The following is a 24,125-nucleotide window of genomic DNA, read 5'->3' on the forward strand; positions in this document are numbered from 1 at the left end:
TTTGTGGGGGTTTGTTTTGTTTTTAAAAAGCACAGTTTCATTGTGACTTAAGAGTTACTAAACTAAATTGTCTCTTGATAGTTACTAAACTCAAATCCAACCATGTTCATAACAAAAGAAGATTGAAATCTCCTTGGTACAGGGGTGCTGTGCCATGCTCCTGAAAAGCAACACTAGCTAGGCTAATAGCAGGACCAGATGTTTATCGCTGCTGTTTGTCTTGTGCTCCTTATCACTAAACTATGACATCTTTTATTACAGAAAATATGTGTGTATGGGTGCTCTGATCTTGGTGTCTGAATCATTTTTGCACATTGTCTTAAAGATTTCATATGAACCTTGTTAGTCAGAGGGTTTGAGGTAGAGAGGTTTTACTGACAACATTTGTGTGTCTGCTCTGGGAAAGGGTCTTGTCACAAATTTAGATTTTAATTGTTGGGTTTTTTTATTATTATTTCTTCACTATAGATGGAAACACTGAACTGTTTGATTATCTTTTAGACTACCCATGGATTAGAGATTCTTCAAGAGGCACTTCAGCTTGCAGTAACAGTTGACCTTGAAAACGACCTTTTTATTGTTTTGGAACTACAAAAAAAGCTTCACCAAATGAAACCAGAGTATCAGGTGAAAAACTAAGATAGTGAAGTGCATAGTAGATCAAAATCTCTTTTTGGCTCAGTAAAGATTCACACTGATGCCAGACAGACTGTCTGGGGCTGCAGTGTTTGATGTTTTATTTTACTTTTCCAGGAGGAAGGGTTTGTATGTGTTTATAAGGTGAGAAAGAAAGACATTTTACCTTTAGTATCCAGAGAATATCTTGTCCAGTGTTAGCTGCTTATTAAAGTGACACACAAGGATTGGGGTGGTAGAAGTACAAGGAGAGTATCAACTTCACATTTTTGAGTTGCAGCTGGTCAGAGGCTGTGGTACGTCACACTGATCTTCGTAATGCCTCTGAATTTCAGCATTTGAGTCTGCCATTCCCCTACATGTCAATTTGATGTGTTTTGATCCAAGGTTGTTTCTGGGTTATAGCTAGCTGAGATTCACACCTTGCAAAAAGTAGTGTGTGGAGAGGATTTTAAAGAGCATGGTACTGATTTTTCCCCAAGGTAATTTACTGTTGTTAGATTGTAAGGTAAAACTTGCAAATATATTTGTGTAAATATTTTATTGCAAATATATTTGTGTAATGTAACTTTTTTTTGGTAACTTTTTTTTTCTTTTGCTAGCAACTGAACGCTGAGCTTGAGTACCTGATAAAATTATTAGAGTTGCCAAGTCAGAAAGGATTTCCTGTGAAAGAGAATTCTGAGAGAATAAGTGAACTTATTCATTTCCATCAAACTCTAAAGGACACCATGACAGAATATGAAGAGATTTTCAACAAAACAGTCAAATTTCATCACATTAAAAAAGAAGTGAGTATAATCTTTTATAATATATTTTCTTGTCATTATAGTTAAACTCTTCTTGGTTTTGGTGCCTGTCATTTTTTTCCCAAACAGTGTTAACCTCTCTGGTGATCAGAATTAAAATTTTGTATCTAAAATTGCATGAAATTTAGAGCATTTAAAATCAGATATGAACCGAAATTTAATTCCTTCAACCCATGTCAACTGATTTAGGGTATCGTGTTATAGGTAAGGAAGGAATTGTAAGCCTCCTTTCACATTATTTTAAACACACATTGGTTTTAATGTTAATATATTCCAGCTGGAATGTCTATCAAAATTAGGAGAACTGGACATTCCTGAAACATGTGAGGCTCCTGAGAATGTGCATAATGCCAAAGCCTGCCTTGTGAATGCTCAGGAGAAACATGCACATATCAGACAGCTATACAAACTACTTATTACCCAGGGAGTGGATATCCTGTCTGCAGTGCAGCAACCTGTGAGTAGAATTATAATTATTTATAATGATGTATAATTATTATAATTAATATTATTTTAAATTATATTATACATATTTATGTTGTGTTATAATATATTGTTTATTAGTTATAGTTTTATAATTATTTATCATTATTTATGGATAAATATGAAAAAATATTGGAACTATCTGGATGAATTTTAGGTGTACAAAATGTATTCAAACTTTGAGAAAGTAAATACAGAGGTTCAAGGTGCCTTTTAAGAAGTGCAAAATATAAAATGTAGCACAGTTGGATTTTTTAATTTCTGCTTTGAGTCTGCAGATATACAGTCATTAAATGAAACATCCAGGAATGACAAAACTTATTCTTCAGTAGTTACATTACAAATTTCTTTTACCAAGAGAAAAGAAAAATTAATTTACTTGAAATCTTGCTTTAACTTTTTAATGGTCTGTGAACACCTTTTACCCTGGAAACTTGAAATACATTTGATATAGGGAGGAAATTAATCATAAAATAGCATTGCTTGGAAGCAAAAAAGCATGTCTTTCTGTTCTCTAGTATTCTTCATGCAGTTCAAGACCCTCTTAGTGATTTTTTCAATGACACATCTATATATTAGACTCATGCTACTTTGTAAAGTTTGCTTTGCATAGATATTCTCCTATAAAGAAAGAATAATAAAAGAACAAAACAGAAATATAATCCACCTATTAGTGGATTCAAGACTGATTTGCATGGCAACATGTGTATCATTTGAGAAAGGAGTTAGTTATTCAGAGCAAGACTGTCATTCCTCTGTATTCATTTACTAGGGAGAAAACAAGACATTCACTTATGACCTGCCTAGATTATTCACATTGGCAGTGTGCTCCTCAGACTCCATAAAATGATTAACAGCAGAAAGGAGCTAATCTCCAGGTGCTAAAGGACTAGAGTAGGCCACTTCCTCTTTGCTCAGAGAAGACACCATATGAGTTGTGACTTTGACCCAAAGCTACTCGTCATACTACTAGTGATTGAAATTGCTATGTAATTGCTCTCCTTACAGTGGAGGTTTAATGGTTTAGCCCTTTATGACTGATGTCACTGAGGGATGTTCTGCTTAAAAATTATTTTAATATTAAATTGATTAAATCAATGCATTTCCTGAATTTCATAGGTTTCTTTGTCTATTCCCTGTGTAGAATTGCTTGAATGTTTCTGTAAAGAATCTGAAACAAGAACTTGCTAGATTTGAATGTGCTAGCATTGACTGGAGCTCCAAAGCTGATAAGTATGAGGAAGAGCTCTCAAAGCAGTTCCAGCGCTGCACCACTCAAGAAGAGATAAATGAGGTAAATAAGGTGAATTTCAACACATAAAATGAATTCTAAAAAGGCTGTTGTGTTCTGTAATACATGTGTTCTGTAATCCTGTTTATCATTCACCTGGATGTTTCATATGTATACAGAAAAGTTGATTTCCATTTTACCAGGAACCTTGGATACACACAGAACAATATGACACATATCTATGATATGATACATATATATATGATATATATCACAATCTAAATAATCTATAGTCCTTACCTTTGCAGTTCAGGATTATAACAAGTTGTTGGGGAGGCAATAAAGTGCTTCCAGTGTACCACAAGAAACAGAACAACTGCATTTTCTTTGACTTTCAGTTCTGAAAGTTTCATCTGAAATACACTAGTCTTCAGTTTTCTTTCTTACAAAGCTAAAGTTTCAAACAAATGTAATATTTACATATATTGCAGTTGTAAAGCTACTAGAACTTTCAGTCTTTTAATGAAAAATTCTAGATAATTTCATACTTAACATTTCTTCAGAAACCCAAGAAATGATACTTTAAAACCTGCTAGAACAAAAGAAAATGTTCTTTAGCACAAGATATTAGAATTTAGTATTATGGAACTTTTGTTAAGAAAAAATAGTTAATATGGTTATTAATATAGCATCTTAGTAAGACAAATACAAATTTATTCACAATTTAGCAGGGTGGATTGGGTAGGTCTCAACAAAATTAATTTAGGAAAAATATTCCATAGAATTTTCTCAGAGTGATCGATTAAAATAAGAGGCTGATGGCCTGTACACTTAATGTTCTGTAGATTGTACTTCTGAGCATCCATGAAATACAGAAACTGGATTCTTACCTGGGAGGATATCACACTAATGTTCCCTGTAGTGTGAAACATAGTAGAAACAGAACCCTGAAATTTTTAATTTCTTATTTTATCTTTCACTAAGTAAATCCACACCTGAAAAATAGACTATTTGCTCTAAATCACCAAAGTATAGAGCTGACTGAGAATTCTATCCCTCCTATTTTTAATGAGGAAACTGTTGGTTTGGGTTTTCTTTTACAACATATTTTTGTGTGTTTGTGAAAAGTATCCACCTTCTGTCTCTCTCAAGTTTAAAGGAAAAGTGTGGTAGTGACATGTCTTATGGCATGTTGTATATTGCAAAATGTAATGTTTTAGGTTCTCATAGTTAATGGACTCTGCAAAGTAATTGCATAAAATATTTTAAATTACAATGATAATTACTGGGTTTTTTTTTTCTTTCATTGTCTGTTGGGAAAGCCATGTTGCCTGCTTAAGTTAAAACCTGTCATCCCCAATCCTAATTGAAGCTTCAATGTCAACTAACTGAAATATAGAAATTTGGTGTGTGGATACCTTTTTCTTAGAATAGAAGGCATTTCCTAAATAAATACTTGACTAATGTACCTGTATATTCATTAATTCACTGACATTTTTCTTCTTCTCTTTTGTTCTTTTATTTGTTTTGTGTTTTGCTTTTGGTTTGGGTTTTTTTTTTTTATTTGGTTGGTTGATTGGTTTGGTTTTTGGTTTGTTTTCTTCCTTTTTTTTTTTTTTCATTATGTATTTGTAGCTAATTCTGTTTAGGGATCAAGAAACCAGACCCTGAACTACTTCAAGAATCCTAATTCACTTCAGCATTTTAAATTCTGTTAATTTTAACATCAGAAATTAGTTGCAGTATTGCTAGTATTTAGCCGACCTGGCAGATATAATAGATGGTAAAGGAATAGTTATTTCAAAGTAAATAGATATTTCATGTGCGAGGAGCAAGAAACAGCTGTTCATAGCTGTCACATACTAAACAGACAACCAGACAATTTAGTTGTGATTTACCAGTCTACAAAGCAAACATTAAAGTTGACTGAAAATGTTTGGGATTCTCCTGTAAGCATTTTAATTAATTTACATTTAATGTGGTGGATCAACCATATAAATAAAGCATGTAAACAAGGGCTTTATTGGTTAGGATTTACTGGTGTTTGAGAATATCATAGTTGGAGGAGCTTGCTAGCTCCCTTTGTTTGTAACATATCAGTGCTTCTGCAAAAATCAAGGAAACATATACTTAAATTTATAGCCAAGAATATATAAAATGTGTTTTGGAGGACAGAAGAGTAAAATACGTGCCTTTACTGTGCCTTCTCCTATTTAAAGAAAATTTGCAGAGAGCAAAAAATGGATGTATGCCTTGCACATCTTTGAAAACTATAACAAAAGCTCATATGACCTTTGGGATCTGTGTATGCCATTTTGGGCTTTCTGCTTTAATGACTAGCTGAAGTAGCAGCCTCCAAAGAGCTGCAACTCCACTGCATTGCACTGCAACCATTTGTGACAAACATGAGCCAAGCCTCAGTTTAACCATAGCTTTATACTACACTGAATTTTTCATGGGGTTGTAAGTGACACATAAGATGATGTTTGCAAAAAAAAAAACAACAAAAAAACAACAAAAAACCAAAACCCTTTTCTTTAGGTGATCACTTTGAAAATAGCATTTATGCATGTCTGCACAAAGCTTGCAACAGAAGAGTAATATCCTGAAGTAGGTTCTCAGCTCTCTGCAGTCAGCTCACTTCTTTTCTCTTCATCATGTCATTGTTTATACATTTATGGAAAGGTATGATTCAAAATGTGGATTTTAATCAAAGAGGGTAATAAACTGCCTCTGTACACAAGTAAGTAGGAACTGATACTTAGCACATTTCTGACCTTGTAATTTATTTTGATTGGGATCCCAGACTTAAATGCCTTTTCTTCCCACTTTCTGTATGGCTGTTCTTTAATCTTTGCCACTTTAAAAACCTATTTTCAGTAACCTGCTCTCATGGGCTGTTTTGATTACTAGTGCTACTAAATATTTAATGTGTGAATAAAAAGAGAAACTTAAGTGGCTAACAACATTGAAGTGCTTTCCTAGGGTGGCTTGCACAGGGAATTCAAAACGTTTTATGGAACTCTACTGTAAAAAAATTAAATGTTTAAAGCAGCTTTATAACTTGCTTTTTCCATGTATTTTGCAGTTGTGTGATAAATGGGAGCAGTTGGCACCTAAGCCCCTCTCTTCTATCATTCTCTATCTATGACAGGACTACTATAGTTAGGAACAGCTGCCTGATTTATGGCTATGACACAATAGACAAGTTAAAGTTCCACTAAACTTGTGGGCTGAAGTCACTGAAGTGTATTAGGGTTTATAGTTCCTTTAGTATTTCTCATTTAATTTTGTGGAAAATAGTGGGAAACTGAATTACATTTGGATTTCTAAAAATTGGCAGCTCTATATCATCCTTGGCACGACTGCTGATGATACAGGAATTGTGTACTTGCACTCTGAAGGGGTAATGTACAAGTCTGAGCTGAATATGGTTTTTCCACTGGGGCTAAGAGAGATGAGTGACAGCAGCTGCAGACCTTTGACACATGAGATATCATATCTGAAACAAGGTGATCTGATTTCACATACTGCTAGGAGGAGAGCCTCTGGGCCTTATAAACGATCACTAACCTATGTATGTGCATAAGCCAGTGAAATGAGCTAAAATAAACTCTTGCTCATTGCTGCTTTTCCTCAAAATTAAACCAGCAAATAAGGCTCTTGTGTTCTGAATACAAAACATTGTTCTGCAGAGTAGATTTTATTAACAGGAGGGGGTTTAGATAGGTTTTATTATTCTGTGTACTTAGGTGGGATAAAGAGCTTAAATTAATTGGAGATCACAGAGCCAGTGATAGAATTCCCTTTTTTTTCTATTACACTGAGTGAACACCATTTGTCTGTTCTGCAGTAATGTGGCAACATCCCACTAGATGAAATGAAAATTAAAAATATATCCCTTGATGGATTAACATTTGTATGCAATAATAATAATGTTTAATTGCTAGCTATTCCAATAAGAGTAGCTGCAAAATGAGCATTCATTACTGCATGGACTCTCTGACAAGGAGGACGAGGAGGGCAGGGGAGCAGTTTATAGGGCTTTTGAATACAAAAAACTTCAAATATGTAAACTAAATATCAAATTGTGGATGTGACCTGAACTTGTTAGCACTAATCAAATAGTGTGGCTGGACAGATCCTAAAGCATTAGCATTTCTTTTATTTCAGTTCTTTCAGATTATATCATTTTACAAAATGTATTTCTACATTGTCCTAAAAGTAAAAAATTGGCAACCCAAAGGATACAGAATTCTAAAAACAAAACCAAAAACAAACAAATCTCAGTAATTTTTATATTCTTATATTTCAGATTTTATGAATTAATTATAAATAATTTAAAGATAGGATCATGGCATAACAATGTGGCTAAAATAGTGCCTTTTATAAGGTACCAGCAGCTTATTTTAAGTAGTTTTTTTACTTGTCTACTTCCTGTATCCATTGCTTAAAGGCATTCAAAAGCATCTGTAACATCTAAAAGTATTTTTTGAATTTGTAAATAAAAATGAAAATTACATAGCTTTCAAAGAGAAAATACTGAAAATAAATGCTACTTAAATAATTCATAGTTCTTTAAAGATAGGTTAGCTGAGTATGTTTGATCTGCTTATTTACACAATGCAAAGAATGACATGTGGTTTATTAAGGCCAATCTTGGAAAAGGATATTAAAGCAAATAGGTAAATAGCACTGAAGTAAACCCCAAACACTTACATTATAACTAGTTCCTATGATAAATAAACACTGCTTTTAAAATGATATTGATCATATAGTACTCTGTGTATTAAACTCATTCTGGTAAATAGGCAATGCATCTGATCCATATATGTATAAAGGAAAGTGTAGCTTCCTAGAGCTTCATCAATGTCATACCTATCAGTCTGAATTCTAAAAATATTTTGTAGATTAAAGAAAATGTAGCCACAATCCATCTAAATAAAAAATAGTTTTATAGCAAATTTACTATAATAATAATAATAATCGCAGCTGATACAAGCCTTTCTGAAAAGTCTTGAAAAACGAGAATGCTACTACTTAGTTTACATTATTATAAAAATCATTTTCACTAATATTAAGCTTGCTGCACCAAGTCAGTGCTAACTGGTAATAATATTGTTATGTGCTACCAAATCTATCTAGCTATAATTAGATGAGGCTTTCTCTGGGTATATGTTAGGAAGAATCTCTGTGCTACCATACTTACAGAAATGATATGAGGATGCTTTATGAGATGGCATAGTATTATTAACTTCAGTACTACATTTTCACTGTTCAGACTGTAGTCTGTTAAACAGCTGTTAATAAAACCTGACTAGAAGTGTGTTGGATTCTCTTTTACTAACAAATGTACTTACTGTGTTTCAGCTCAGAGAATCATTTAAGGATCTCAAAAAAAAATTTAACAATTTGAAGTTTAGCTATATGAAGAAAGCTGAAAAATCTCGAAATCTGAAAGTACTTAAAATACAGATTCAGCAAGTTGAGATATATGCAGATAAAATACAGGTAATATTAGAAATTTTTGTTTTATTGGAGGCTTTGTTGGTTGAATTGCTGTGGTCTGTCCCAAGCAGATCAGAGGAGATGCAAAATGTCTTGTGAGCTTCCCTTTTACTCAGCTTTATATCCTTCCTGTCTCAGTCACCGACTGAGATGTTTTGCATTTTCTGTTTTTTTTTTAATTTTTCTATTTCCTTCAGTGAAATGATCTTACCTAAATTTCTGACTTCCCTGTGTTTGCTCCTTTTATTGTCCATTATTTTTCTATTTAATTTTATTCTTCTTGCCTCTGTTCCTTCACAACGTGTGCCCTAGTCTTCCCTCCCCTTAAAAAAGAAAAAAAAAGGCCAAAACCTAAATAAACAACCACCCACAAAACAAGCAAACAAACAAAAAACTAAAAAATGCAAATAACCCATCAAAATCACAAAAACACACACGTATTCCCCTTTGCATCCAGCTACTTTCTTGTCTTTCTCATTTTCTCATATAAGTCTTTAGAACCTTTTTCTGCATCCATTGCCTTGAGTTGGTCATGATTATTTGCAGCATAGAACCCTACCAGCCTTTTTACATTCACTCAAAACTCTTCTTTCAGAGTCTCCAATGACCTTTTTAGTTGCCAGTTGGAAATAGTAGGTTTTGTTTTACTTGCTCTGCCACTCTGCCAGTCTCTTCCATCACAACTTTTTTACTTGGAAAGATCAGATTCTCAAGCAAGATGTTAATATTCTAGGACATGCTTAAATTGACTCATATGTGGTCACAGACTCCAAAGGCTTAGTAGTATTTTTTAATTTCTAGATTCAGTTATTTTGTTCAAGATCCCAACTTTTTTTACTACAGATTTTTGGGTGTTTTTAAGCTGAAAAATATAACCCAATTTTGCCTTTAATAATATAATTTTCATTGATTTTAATCAGCATTTAAATGACCTGTCAGTTTATTTGATTATTGAAAAAAAAATTTGTACTTGTAAATTTTAAAACACAGGACCAGAAATATTTGTGGTTTTCTCCATGTTTTTTACCAATTGTTTCTAAAAATAGATTTTTTTTTGTTGTCATATTTAACATTACTGTATCTGTTAAACAGATTCTTAAAAAGAAGATGGAAAATTTAGAGAAGAAAGTAATTGGCTCTGTAGCCAATGAACCTAATACTAGAGTTCTCTTCGGGTCAATCAGTGACTTACAAAACCAGCTGAATAACTTTACTAAAGTTGTGGAGGATTACAAGCAAAATCTGGATCTCATGGAGCATCTGCAACAGATGATGGATGAGGTACTAGTAGACTTGAGGTCCTTACTATGGCTGTAATGTTTAGGACTGAGATAGATGAATGCTTATATGTACTTCAGGCAAAGTCTGTGACTTCCAAAAGTAGATTGGTAAAGTTTCTTTCTATTTTTACTTTGTAACTTCGTAGAGAAAATGGGGAAGCCCCATGCAATGTGACCACATTCTCGTGTTGCTATGCATGCTACTGGGGTCTCCATCTCAGTATGACTTCCATAGTGATCTAGCATCTGTGATCATACTTATGAGTTCATTTTCTCTAAGTGTATTCTGAGGTAACATAAAAAGTGCCACAGGCTCTCCTTGATAGCTGTCAAACCACAAAAGCCAAGTTATCAAAATACCTACTTTGTTAGTTGTCAGGAAGGGCTGTCTGTGTGATGTGTAATTCTAGAATTGAAATGTAAAATTTTTTTTTAATGGACTTGGTAAGCATTTTTTCTGAACTGCAGTCTAAGTCTTTTTTGGAGACTTCTGTAACCTTAATGTGTCTGAAGACTGCCTCAAGTATTGCCTTTTTTTAAAAAAAGAAGAAAAAAAAATCATTTGTTAACTGTAATTTCTGTCCTATCACATTGTGTTGGTGCATCTCCTGTGAGGCAAGCACAGTCCTGTCATTTTTAGAAATAATACTGCTCATATCTCCAAAGTGATTTAAATACATGACAAATTCCCTTAATGATAGATCACAATACTAAGGTTTTGTTTGAAAGATGTTTTAATTGTCTAGTGATCAATGGGTCATGTATTGTTAGCAAAGCAATTTGTTACAATTTGTTGTGCATTTGCATTTTTAAACTCCTCCCTTACTTTGAGGGAAATAATTTCCTAGAGCTAAAATTTAAGATTGTTTTGTTTATGCAGTGTAAAATATCACCTTTTACTCAAGAGTTTTTCTTTCAGAAATAGGCACAGCCTACAATACTGAATTTAGTGGCAGAATAGAAGGGTGATTATTAGCTGCTTGATGTAATGACATAAGAGAGATGATACTGTGTGAACACCAGATTATGTTCTCTAAGTATTGTTAATCAAAACTATTTATTATGTGTGTATTGTAAAACCCATTCTTGTCACTAGAGAGATTACTAGTAACTTTAATGGCTGGTGAGACCAAAATCCTTGTTTGCTAGTAGTCTAAGTCTAAGCAACCTCACAGAGGTGTATCTGTGGCCACAATACAAAACTTGTGAAATTAGTCAGTTGATATGCAAGGTGGAAAGAACCCAGAAATAAAATCAATGTTTGCAGAAACGTTAACTAATAAATTCAGAATGCTTGCAAGATGAACATGGATATAGTGTTTAAAGAAAATTTAGCAGCTATTAATATATGAAGCAACATTTGTACTAAACAAATGTTTTTCAGATTAAAATTGGAAAATTGAAGACATACCGTATACCACAGATTATGGAAAATCTAAGATTAGTCTATTCTACAAAGGCTTGAACTGCTGATAATTTATTATAATGCAGTGTTTTTATCCTTCAGTGTCAATTTTGGTTTGAAGATGTGAGTGCAACAGTCATTAGAGTTGGCAAGTATTCTGCAGAGTGTAAAACAAGAGAAGCAATAGAAACTCTCTACAAGCAATTCAATAAGTTTATTGAGCCTGCAGTGCCTCAACAGGAAGAAAAAATTCAGCAGATTACAGACCTTGCTAAGCAGTTATACGGTGAGGAGCTCTCTGGTAATGTAATGAAGGGAAAAAAATGCAGTAATTTAGGACAGGAGTAAGCAGATTCCTAGATTTGTTCATTTACAAACAAGATTGTATGAAAATTTAAAAACAAACAATTGATTTCAAGTATTGACTGGAAGAGGTTTCAGAACAAATATTTAAAAATTAAAAAATATGAAAGTACTCAGCAGTCTGATAGTTACTTGGTTTTGTGTATACAACGTGAGTTCACCTTGAAATCAAATGTGACTGTCCTTGTAATATTTATGAGCTTTGAATTAAGACTTCATGGCTTATGCTATCTCATAACAGGCAAGCCTTTGAAGCCAAAATATGTTACAGTGATATACCTTAGTGCTGACTGAATTTTTTACATTAACACTACAAATAACTAGTGGTATTTGCCAAATTTCTTAAGCATTTTATTAGCAAAATGTAGATTGTAACAAATACTGTATTTGCAGTTGTATTTATTTCGAATGTTATTGGCCAAAGAATGAAGGTCAACAAACTTCAGGTTTTGCTTTGTTGTTTAAACTTGTAATGTTTATGTACTCATTGAAGCTATTTAATCCAAAGGTAAGGTGACCATCCAAGCAAGGATATACTGTGTATCAACAGAGTCAGACTGTGATTTTAAATTCCCCTAATTTAGAAACTATTTAGAGAGCACAGATAACCTTTCCCCCCTCTTCATTCCCACCCCTCCTCTTCTTTTTTTTTTTTTTTAAACTTCTCAATATTTTAAGCATTCCTACATTCTGTAGGAAAGAAGCTGACAGAACAGGTTCTTGACACAGGTTGATTGAAAACACTGGAAGAAAGGAGGCACTTCGTATTTTTTAAGTCATTACATGGGAAAAAGCTTCTTCACCCTGCCTTTTCTTTTGTATTTCTTATAACAGGGATCTAAGTGCCTCCTAGTTGTATAGTAAGACAACTAGTTTAGGAGACACTTGACAAGTTCAGTATCTTTTAAAGCAATATTGCTAACCAGACAGAAGTAATTTTGTTCCAGGAGAAGCCAAGCAGAAGGCCTGCAGTGACTATGAGGACCCACCTCAAACATGGTAGTAAGAGATAGGGTTGCAGATCACAGAACTCCTCCAGCAAAACAAAATACAGAAAAACGTAATTATTAGAGTATATTTGGGTTGAAAAGTAAATTGTTACGCAACTGTTTGAGGCTTTCTGTTCTACTTTAATGTTTTTTTACCTTTGTAGGTATTGAAGAAGGAAAGAAGTATGTTGAAAAAGCCATATTAAAGTACAAAGAAATCATTAATTCTGTTGATGAGTTGTGTAGGTCTTTGAGGGAACTTAAGGAGATTAAGGTATATATCTTTTTAATCTGGAGAATGTATTGCATCTGCATCAACTTTATCAGGCTTATTGTCTGAATCTGAAGTTAAAAGTGTGTGGTATGAAGCATTTCTTAATTGTTCACTTTTTCATTACTTTCATTACCTTCTGTAGTGATCATAATGATTTGGTTTTACTCTAAATATTCATCCTATGATTCTTTTTCTTGACTTCTTTCAGAACTGTTACTGCTTTCAACTACCCTTTAGGGAAAAATGTCGCAATTTATTTGAGAATCTAGGCAAATATTTTCTTCTTCCTTTGGTTCTCTAATATAAGTAACTGCTATATCTATAAAATGCCAAACAACGTAGCTTCTTGGCTCCCTGTTGGAAAAATCATCCCCAAAAAGAAGTTGTGCTAAAACCAAAGTAATTTAAATTATGTACGCATCACTCACAACATAAATATTAAAGAGAACACCAACACATTTAGATTTATATAATCTGATAAGCTTCTTTGAGTGTAATTAATAACATCAACTGAGGAAGAACTATGGAAGACAGCTGAATAGGCTGGATTTTTATAATAAAAACTGTCTATTCCAGTCCCACTCTGAATGTAATAAATGAAATCTATCCCACATGCAGCAATAGATGATGAGTTAATTCTTCTGTGAAGCTGGAAGTGTTAAGATGCTTAAATGTGCTGCTCTTGATGAAGTTGAATGTTGTTTCACTTCTCTATGATGGAATTATGCTATAAAAATCTGAACACTCAAATTACTCATTAACACACTTAAAAGCAATTATGAGATGTCAAAATCAGAAATGAGTTGCAAAAGTATTTTTCTGAATGGAAAGAAAGTTTTGCCTTGCACTGTGACCATAGAAAAGGTTCAATATCAATGATAATTAGGTGGGTTGTTTTTTTCCAAATTCTTCTTCCAATGCATGCATTACTTAAATGCTATTAGAGCTTTTAAATAGCCTCAGTTTTTGTTGGGCTTGAATCTTTGATAGTTTTGTAAGCTCAAAATAATATAAATCTATTCAAGAGAAGTGGAATTTCAAAATAATTGTAATATTTGATTAATTTTGCTAATTGTAATGTTATTTTTCTTTAACAAAGTTGTTTGCAGAACACTTTTTTCATGCAGAACCATTCATAAAATATTTCCTGGTTACTTTAACCTTCAATTTAAATAATACTTTTTAAAAATCAATCAAAAGGAACATTATATGTATATAAAAAAAAAAGATTCCTCAATTTAGAGCTCAGCAGCTTTTTTCAAATGAAAGTTATTTTTATAATGCATAGTATTCTGAGATTTTAAAACTGATATTCTTATTGAACATTTCCAGAATATCTCCGTATTTGGTATCTGTATCTTACGAAAAATAAATCATTCAGCAAATAATCTATGCAAGTGCCATGAGTATGGAACGCCATGACTATGAATTCAGTTTTACGTCCTGTCATTTTTAAAGCATAACAAATTAAGGGGAAATGTATTGTGCAGTCTTTCCTGGTTTTACATGTTTGTAGAAGAACATTGATTTGATTTTTCAAGTGCAAAATTGAAGAATACTTTTTCTTCACCAAAAAATTATATTGATCAGATCACACAGATTTTTTTCACTTGTTTAATCATAGAATGGAAAATTAAAAATGCAGCACTTTCTTATGAAAGCTTATTTAGAACAGTAACTTTTGGCTGGACAACTAAAGATGTGAAATACACAAAACTAAATATAAAACTTTTGGTTTTCCTTACGTTGTTCCACTGTGTTGCTCTTCGAAATATGTACATTTTTTTCTATAACAGTTTTAAAGGATTCATGAAGTCTTGATAAAATACAGTATGGTTGTCCAGATTTCCCTTGTAAGGACTTCATAACCAGTTGTACAGTCTTTGAGGCTTCAGCTAGAAATAAGTATTAGGCAAAAAGAATTGTAAAGCAGCTGATCTAAAGTATCGTTAATTACATTCAGAGTGCTTATAGACTGTCTAGATGGGAAGCTGAAGTAGGGAAGAAAATGAGAACAAATGCAAATTCTACCTGGTTATGTTTTATGCTATGAACACATTCTCCCCTTTCCACCTTTTAGAGAAATTTTAACATTCTAGAGACTCACAAATGTTCCTTTCCTCCTTACTAGTTTCCCGAAATCCTGACTTTTTTTTCTGAATTTGTTGTTTATCTTCTTTTCTTTTCTTTTCTTTTCTTTTCTTTTCTTTTCTTTTCTTTTCTTTTCTTTTCTTTTCTTTTCTTTTCTTTTCTTTTCTTTTCTTTTCTTTTCTTTTCTTTTCTTTTCTTTTCTTTTCTTTTCTTTTCTTTTCTTTTCTTTTCTTTTCTTTTCTTTTCCCTTTCCCTTTCCCTTTCCCTTTCCCTTTCCCTTTCCCTTTCCCTTTCCCTTTCCCTTTCCCTTTCCCTTTCCCTTTCCCTTTCCCTTTCCCTTTCCCTTTCCCTTTCCCTTTCCCTTTCCCTTTCCCTTTCCCTTTCCCTTTCCCTTTCCCTTTCCCTTTCCCTTTCCCTTTCCCTTTCCCTTTCCCTTTCCCCTTCCCTTTCCCTTTCCCTTTCCCTTTCCCTTTCCCTTTCCCCTTCCCTTTCCCTTTCCCTTTCCCTTTCCCCTTCCCTTTCCCTTTCCCTTTCCCTTTCCCTTTCCCTTTCCCTTTCCCTTTCCCTTTCCCTTTCCCTTCCCCCTTCCCTCTTTTCTCTTTTTTCTCTTGTCTCTTTTTTCTCTTTTCTCTTTTCTTTTTCCCTGTTGGTGTCACTTTGTTGCTCTTTTATTTTCCCTTGCTTATGTTTGGTACAAATTGATTAATATTCCTGAGATTCTCGACCAACCAGTGAAGTCTTTGGTGTCCTATACTTCCCCTGATTCAGAAAAGATACCCTCATGTCGTGGTTTAAACCAAGTCCCCCAACTCCTGGAGAGTTAGGAAGAAAAATCCAAAGAATGTAGCCCCCACAGATTGAGATAAGAACAGTTTAATAGCTAAGGCATAACACAAATTACTGTTGCCATTACTACTACAAATAATAATGATAAAGCCAATAACAAGCGAAAAGAATACAACACCCCACCAGCCACCGACCCATAACTCACTCCACCCTGCCCAGCCGAGCACCGCGTGCTCCCTCCTCCATTTTCCTCCAGAGCTCCACCCTTCCTGCTCTCTCTCCCAGTATGCATCCTGGGTATGGAATACCTCATTGGCTAGCTGGGTCAGTTGTCCTGTCTCTCCTTCCTCCCGGCCTCCCCTCCTCCACCTGGCTGGAGCACGTGCTCAGAAAAGGCCTCGAACAAAAACACCCTCAAAACATGCTCGCTATCAAGCAACTGTTCCCAGCCCAGAGCTCAAAACACAGCACTGCACCAGCTACAAGAAGGAGAAAAATTACTGCTACTGCTGAACCCATGACACCTCAGCTTTGAAAAATACTTCTTTGCTTGTCCAAGGATGAATGAATTGGGGTTTACTATATGCTTTTGCCATAGCAATTTACACCTGAGATAATGACAGGCTTTAGATATTATTTCACTGATTTTTTTCTTCTACTCTGTTGTACAGTACATAAGACAGTATAGCTAACAATTGGTACTTTCCATTGTGCATAAGCTTACTTAATTTTCACATTGCAGAAAGTTGAATTTTCTGAGGAGTTGGTTACTTTTCAAAAAGAAGAAAGAAATGGTCAAGAAGCATGTGAGGCAGTTATTAAAGAAAAAGCAAAGGAGCAAACGCAGCAGGTTAGTATTTTTATAAGAAATAAAATTAGTTTATGCTAGTGGATTTTTTTGGTTTTTTTGGGGGGGGATTTTGGTTTGGTTTTGTTTTGGGTTTTGTTGATGTTTTTTTTTTTACTCTATTTCTTAAAAGGCTTTCAGTACTGATGGAAAGTTTCTTGGTTTTTGCTCTTCAAGCATCCCTTAAATGGGTGTTATCAATGTAGTCTTGGTCCATCCAATCCACATATTTATTTTACCAATTTTCCGTTGGTGCTATTGCCACAGCACTGTTAATGGAGATGTCCTCTTTTTAACTATTTGTCCTTCCTCAAGAGGGGACAAATTCTGCTCTCTCCATTATAAGACAAGGGAATATAGGAAGTAATGGAGGCTGCTGTTACTTTTTCCCAGAGCCCTTCTACTCATATAGCTCCTAGAGACAAGCTATAAAAGTGTTTGATTTATGAGTAATATGCTATGAGAGAAGCTCAGAACTTTAACTAAGTAACAGTGAAAACTATGATTCTTTGTTGAATCATTAAGATCTTCATCAGGAAAATAATTTTTTTAAAAACATTTTTATTTCAGATGTTATCAGGTAAATTGCTTACAAATTCAGAAAGCATTACTGAGAAGACAAAAAATAGTCTGTCTTCTACCAACACTAAACAGGTATCTGCTGCTCATGTTGATTATTTTTATTTATTTTATATCAAATTGATAAACATTGTTGTGTACTTTCAAAGGAATTTTACTCCTTAATTCGTTACTTTTCAGAAATGATGGATATCCTCATAGATTGGTGGGCTTTGGCTGTTTTTCATTTACATTATTACAAATATCCGACACAAAACAAGCTGAGGGTTGTTTCAGTTTTACGGCAGTGTGAATAACAGGAAAACAGTCACAGCAAAAAGATGATGGAACACAACCACAGCTGTCAGTTCAGTATGACATCATGTGGTTGATAACTGTGGATTGGAACTAGGTGAACTTATGTTCCTCCCCAACCCTAGCCATTGTATGATTCTAATATGCTGTACTGTTGATAAGACACTATACATCAAATAAATAACAGAACTTAGCAGGAAATGTCATCTTCACTCTCACCTCAAAACACTTAAGTTACATTTCCACTGCCAAAATTAGAAACAGCAGAGATAGTAAATAAGTACCAAGGTGTGGATTGTGTGTTGAGGATAATGCACAAAAGCAAATTAGATATTGAAAAGCTGGGTATGCAGTTAGAATTATAAAAACCCTAGCAGACAAACATGTTTTATTCATGGGTATATAGTAAATGAATGTGAAAGGTTCCAAGTTGTCAATGAATCTTAGAAATACAGGTAATATAAACCCAGACCTATATTATATGACATTAATTGTTAGTTTAAAGAACAATCCAGAATGTAAACACTATGTGAAATATTCTGGTAGATTGGAGTGAGTGGTAATATATTTAAGTATTTAGAAAAGTAGGATACATTTGTAACTGATCTAGAGCTCTAAAGTTTCCATTTTGACAGTCGATAATATAAATCAATAATACAAGACATTGAATTGTCATGTTTTGTAGAGATTCGACTATTAACATTCCCTTCGGTTCAATAAAGAGCATTCTATAATCTGCTGATGAGCCCACATTGAACCTAACTGAATTTCTTACCTCTAATCCAATTCAATGGAAGTTTCACAATCAATTAGGATTCTAGATTTCTCTCAAAATTTTGTGACTGTTCTGAAGAGCCACCCTCAAGAGAATTTCCTCACCCAGCAGATGTCCATAGCCCTATTTTCTATTTTATTAGGACACAGTTTTGTCAGTCCTCATCAGGCTGTGCCTCAGCTGCCAAGGGGAGAAGTCAAGGGTATGCGAAACAGCAAATATCAGATGTGAAGTATGGCAACTATGATGCCTCCACCCTTTTCATCACTCCATACTTCACTTGCAGAAGTAGCAGGGTCACCTCACTAGAGCTTTTCTGTCTTCCATTTCCATACTCTACAAGGAAAGACCTGGCCCATATTCAACTCCTTGTCTAATAGGCCACCAATCTCTAATTTTGCTTATGATTCTGCAAGCTAATTTTGCAACATTAATTTGCTTCAGAAAAAGTATCACCTGAAACTGGCCTGGACCTTCTCATGACACGGTTATCCTCATGCTATTTTGATCACAGATTGACACACGAGGGCTGAAGGTCCTCATGCTGCTAAAGCCTGTCTGATAGTTTGCTCACTCACTACTCACCTGTAATTATTTTCCTTGGCATTTTCCTCAGGGTAATTTTCCAGCAATTTCTGAAATAACTTTGTTCAGTTCTGTGGCCTCATTAGATAGCATATCCCCGCATTAAGATGCCAGATTAGTCACTGGAAGATTTCTACATTGTTGTGGCTTTCCTGTAGTTATCAGAATGTATGCCACTGTGTGTACATGTGCATAGACTCCTCAATAGACAGAATGAAGCTGGATCATTGATTTCATTCAGACAGTAGACACTGGCTATCCAGAACATATGTTTTTTAAATAGCCCTGTTCAGAATTTAATATTATAAAGAATTTTTAAATTTCTTAATGTTAAATCAGATTTGGTTTATTCTATTTGTTACTGCAAGTCAGGCCCAAACAGCCAATTTTGCTACTGAAATGCCTATTAAAGATTCATTTAAGAAAGACTTGCGAATTTGGTTAGGCTTAAATCTGAGAGAGCTTTTTAGAACAGTGCTGATAAGGTTAAAAGAGCTGGGTGACAATCAAATTTGCAAACACTAGAAAAATATGTAGTATGTATATGTATTGGAGTTAATAGTTAAAAATAACAAATTATTGGGAATAGTTTAAATTGGAAAGCCAATTAAGAAATTGAATATGTGCAGAAGGAAGAAGTAACTCAGTCTTTGTTTTCTGGGTAATTAGGGGAAAATTGACATATTGCACCAAATTTGAAAGTCAATTATAATTTTTCATGTTAATGTCCATGATATATTCATATTGAAAGATACATCGGAGGTCAGAATTCATCAGGGGATGCTTGTGGAAAACACGTTTAATATTCAAACTTAATCTTACAAATAAATTGAATTCTTTGGTAAAATAGGCACAATAAAATCTCAGATCTCTTCCAGTCATTCATTCATTGATCTGGCATGAATCACATGGCTTTGAAATAACAAATGTATTAACTTGGAAAAATATCTGTATTAAACCATATCTATAGGACCAGGGCACTACTTTTTATTCTTATTTTGTTAATTTTGTACACTGGTTATTAGGGTATATTTAATGCAATGAAGCAAAAAGGTGAAACACATGTACCACTGCACTTCCATGATGGATACTGCCAAGAAGACTTGGTTTGGAAAGCAATGATACCCAGTGCATCACCCAACTGATTTGAGTAAACAGTTTATAGGTGATAGAAACATTGTTTAGCAGATCATGTATTTTTGTATAGAATTTAATAATGAGAGAATAGCATAAGAAAACACTATGAGCACCCTTGCTGAAAGCCCTGGCACAAATAAAACTGACCTAAATATATGGGTACATATTTATGTAAAACTCAAGAGGCAGAGAAGTAATTAATATACCAGATAATGTCTTTGATGCTTTACAGTTAAAAAATTAATGCACTCATGCCACATCCAGTTCTCTTTGAAACATGGTGAGAGGAATTTTTTTCTGTTTTGTATCCAAGATAATATAAAAATATTTTTAGCATTGTTTTCTGTTAATCCATGGGCAATATCTTGAAACAGCTGGCAGAAAATGAGGGAAATGTAAAATGCTTGAAAGATATTGGTTTAATTCTGTAAGTTTTGAACATTACTAGTGACTCTCTTTCTCAGACAATCAAAGTCCAGTATCTTGGCTGTTAATATATCCTTATTACTACATAATGGTTTCCCATTTAGATGTAATTAGGCCACCTCCTTCTCCACCTTCCCCTTGCAAATGCTCATGTAAATAGCACCTACAGGTAAGCCACAGGTTGTCCTTCATAGAAAGAGGGACTTTCTCTTTTATTAATACTGTTGTAATCAATGCTTATATATAATTATAGTAACTGCTAAAATGTATCTGAATAGTTTGAATTCCGGTTAGCAAAATTTTATGATGAATTATAATTTTCCACGTATTTCCTCCTGTTTCTCAGAATGCTTTAAGCTTAATTAGAAGAAATATTTCAAGTATTTTACTAGTTGCTGCATGAAAGGGGAATGCATAGAATGATAGCTCATTCTCTGTTTTTCTTTTCCTTCTTGCCTATCTCTACTTTCCCATCCTAATTTAAGGACACAAATAAATTGGCTGATATTCTAATTATCTGTCCAGCTGGTGAGGATCTTCTTTCACAGGATACAGAGCTGTCATCTTCAGCCAAAGAGGATAGCTTACAGACTGAATTCCTGGCAGAAGAAATACTCTCCGGAGATGAATATGAGTGTATATCACCTGATGATATCTCTTTGCCACCACTTTCTGAGACACCAGAATCCAACCTCTTACATTCTGAAACAGAGATAGAAGAGCAGTGCTGTTGTAGTTCTCATAATTTGCATGTCAATTCCTGTAGCTTGCAAATGCAGAAAAATGCTAGTATTAAAAAAGTGATGGAAGCCTCTGATATCTTAACAAATTCTGCTTATGCTGATGCTACAGATACTAAAATAGAGAGTCCATCAGATCACTTTGAGAAGTTTTGTACCTCTTCAACAGATTCTGGCCTAAAAGACAGAGCAGTATCTCCTTTGACTTGTAGCTTACAAGGAATATCTGAAGCCAGCACTGTTTCCTGCACTATAAATGCCAAACCAGTATGCAGCATGATGAGTGAAGTGTGCAAAGCACATTTGCAACACCTTGAGCTTCACAAAAGCATGGCAGAAACACAAGAACAATTGCATGACTTGAATAACTGTACTAAAACCCAGGACAGGCTGCATGCTTTGCCTGATGCATTCTCAGGTTTCATGTTTCAATCAGACACCACCAGAAGCTCTCAGAGGCAGATGGTCACCCGAGAAGAGATTAAAAGTTCATCAGAAAAGAACAGCATGGCCAGCCTAACTGGACAGGCGCCTAACTTCTCCCAGCTTCTGTCTAACAAAACCGTCATGGAAGGTTCTCCAGTAACTTTGGAAGTAGAAGTAACGGGATTCCCAGAGCCTACACTGACATGGTGGGTAGCTTATAATAAGAAGTAGTAAACATACCTATTAGCAAGACACCATGAACCACTTATACTGAAATTAATTATTATATAGACTAGAAGAAATGGCTTGTGTACTTCCTACTCCACACTTTTGCATGATTCCCACCTTCAGAATTGCCTTTGACAATTAACCTACTTGAAATAACCTCTCTGTACTTCATTTTATGAATAATGACAGCATCAAACTACTGCAGGCATTCCCAATGTTCTTTTCAAGCAAATACATCATACAGTTTTTATATTCTGGACTATGACATTCCACTTGTTCCATAATTTCTGAAAATAAATGCACACTCTAGATTTACCATAAGTAAATTCACCTGTATTTTACTCATGTTTGGCATGATACGTACACATGCATGTATGCTGCATATAGCCACTACATATACAAACAGACACACATTTACACATATGAGTGACTCAGTTGTTGAAAACTGGAGAGAGATTACAGGTTAAAAAACTTGACCAAACATAAATGGCTACACTGGGAACCAGTTTTAAATTATGTATTTGTGTGCACACCCTATCTCTCTATATGTCTAACTAGGATACTTTATACTGCATTTGTGAGAAATACAGATGATGTAATACAGACATATTTTAAGATTACTTTTCAGAAATACCCTGCCAAAGGAACAGGACTGAAAGAGGGGCAGCTTCTTTCAGTTTTAATCAGAAGAAATCATTAATTTAGCTAAAAATATATACAGTATTGATATATGGTCTTTTAAAAATTATATTCAACAAAAGCATTTTGCAAATTAGAAATCTATGAAAACAGAAAAAAGTGTGTTAATTAAAAATTCACCAATACCATGTATTTTGTCCTGATGTAGATGTTTTATTGAACATACATGTAGAAAAGTACTTCTGTGTTTGTGTTAGGTTAAATGTAGTTTATGCTGAAACATCATGAGGCAAGAAGAGCTAGAATTTTCTCTTCCACTATATAAATCAGGAATCAATGCCAATACATGGTGACAGATCCTCAAATGTTAGAATATAACACTGATTCTATGGAATAATTTCTAATGAGTTGCTCTATTCTCTTTGATGATGTGAACAAAGTAAATGTTAAGTAGCCTGGGGTGGAGGAACAGATCATTGGCTGTTCTTTACACTGAAGACACATGTTCAGAAAGGTTGGACATGCTTATGCATCTTAAGAGCCTATTCATGAGCTGAATTGGATGATTCAACACGGTACTAGCAAAAATATTTCAGCACCAAACTGAGGGCCCAAGCCTTCATGCTACTTTCTCCAGTACTGCAGTGAGATAATTATGACTTGTCCATTTATAATGATTTTCAGAACCACATTTTCTAGTAATAAGAGTGTATAATCCAGCAATTTGAATTATTTAAATATTTATCCATATTTACGTATGATTTCAAAATGAGGAATGAGAGCACAACAGTGAGCTCTGTCCTTTGATGTCAAGTGTAGAGCTAAAGAGGTTTTCTGAATTTGAGTTCTACTTAGAATACAGCAATAAAAATCTGACTTGAAAACTGACTCTCTGCTTCAGGTACAAGAAGGGCCAGAAACTGACTGCAGATGAACACTTAAAGCTTTTGCAAAAGGAGACAAAACATACTTTGTTCATTCAGAAGGTGTGTGATAAAGATGCTGGCCTTTATGTTGTTCGGGCTAAAAATTTGAACGGCACTATCTCTTCAAGTGCCATTCTCCACGTGAAAGGTAACAGGCCACCTATTATAAGAATAAACTGGATAATACTGTGTGTCATCTATATTAGTGTATCACTAATGTACTGGCTATTCACAAAATAAGTACAGTATTGACTGCACTGGACTTAATTCTCACATGCTAAGACAACGTTAAATTTATTTTCTTACACTGCATCTTTCACAATCTGTATCAAACCACTTCTATGTCACACTCAATATATTGTTTGTTTCTTTAATACCAGTATTATGTGCTCATTTTCCTTTCTCATCGTGATGTTGAGATAAATTTTTTTTCCAGAATCTGAGGCAGAACTTTGCTTTCTAAAACTGTGGACATTACAAAGTGTTGAAAACATTTTTAATGGTTATAGCTATTAAATGTCAAGATACACCTAGATAAAGTGCTTAAATAATATTTTTATGTTATGCCTTTTTTTCAAGGTGGTGTGGAAGGTGTTGAAATGTTTTTTAAACATCAGACATATTATTTATTTCCAGCTACATTTTTCTCATATACTGTTTTTAAAAAA

General features: G+C 34.1%; 1 protein-coding gene across 2 annotated transcripts in view; it reads left to right on the forward strand.

Moving 5' to 3' along the window:
• CCDC141 (coiled-coil domain containing 141) overlaps positions 1–24,125 on the forward strand; it is an 83,951-nt gene that overhangs the window by 50,390 nt on the left and 9,436 nt on the right. The window contains exons 14-25 of one of the 2 annotated variants that reach the window (XM_031052355.2): positions 502–627; positions 1,239–1,427; positions 1,723–1,902; positions 3,073–3,222; positions 8,530–8,670; positions 9,760–9,948; positions 11,455–11,638; positions 12,869–12,978; positions 16,598–16,705; positions 17,273–17,362; positions 20,984–21,870; positions 23,433–23,605. In XM_031052355.2, coding sequence (XP_030908215.2) covers positions 502–627; positions 1,239–1,427; positions 1,723–1,902; positions 3,073–3,222; positions 8,530–8,670; positions 9,760–9,948; positions 11,455–11,638; positions 12,869–12,978; positions 16,598–16,705; positions 17,273–17,362; positions 20,984–21,870; positions 23,433–23,605 — 2,527 coding nt within the window. Of the gene's footprint in view, positions 1–501; positions 628–1,238; positions 1,428–1,722; positions 1,903–3,072; positions 3,223–8,529; positions 8,671–9,759; positions 9,949–11,454; positions 11,639–12,868; positions 12,979–16,597; positions 16,706–17,272; positions 17,363–20,983; positions 21,871–23,432; positions 23,831–24,125 lie in introns of those variants that run through there. The other variant, XM_031052356.2, reaches the window with a different exon arrangement.

Source organism: Melopsittacus undulatus, chromosome 8 (genome assembly GCF_012275295.1).
Source record: "Melopsittacus undulatus isolate bMelUnd1 chromosome 8, bMelUnd1.mat.Z, whole genome shotgun sequence".
Taxonomy (NCBI): Eukaryota; Metazoa; Chordata; class Aves; order Psittaciformes; family Psittaculidae; genus Melopsittacus; species Melopsittacus undulatus.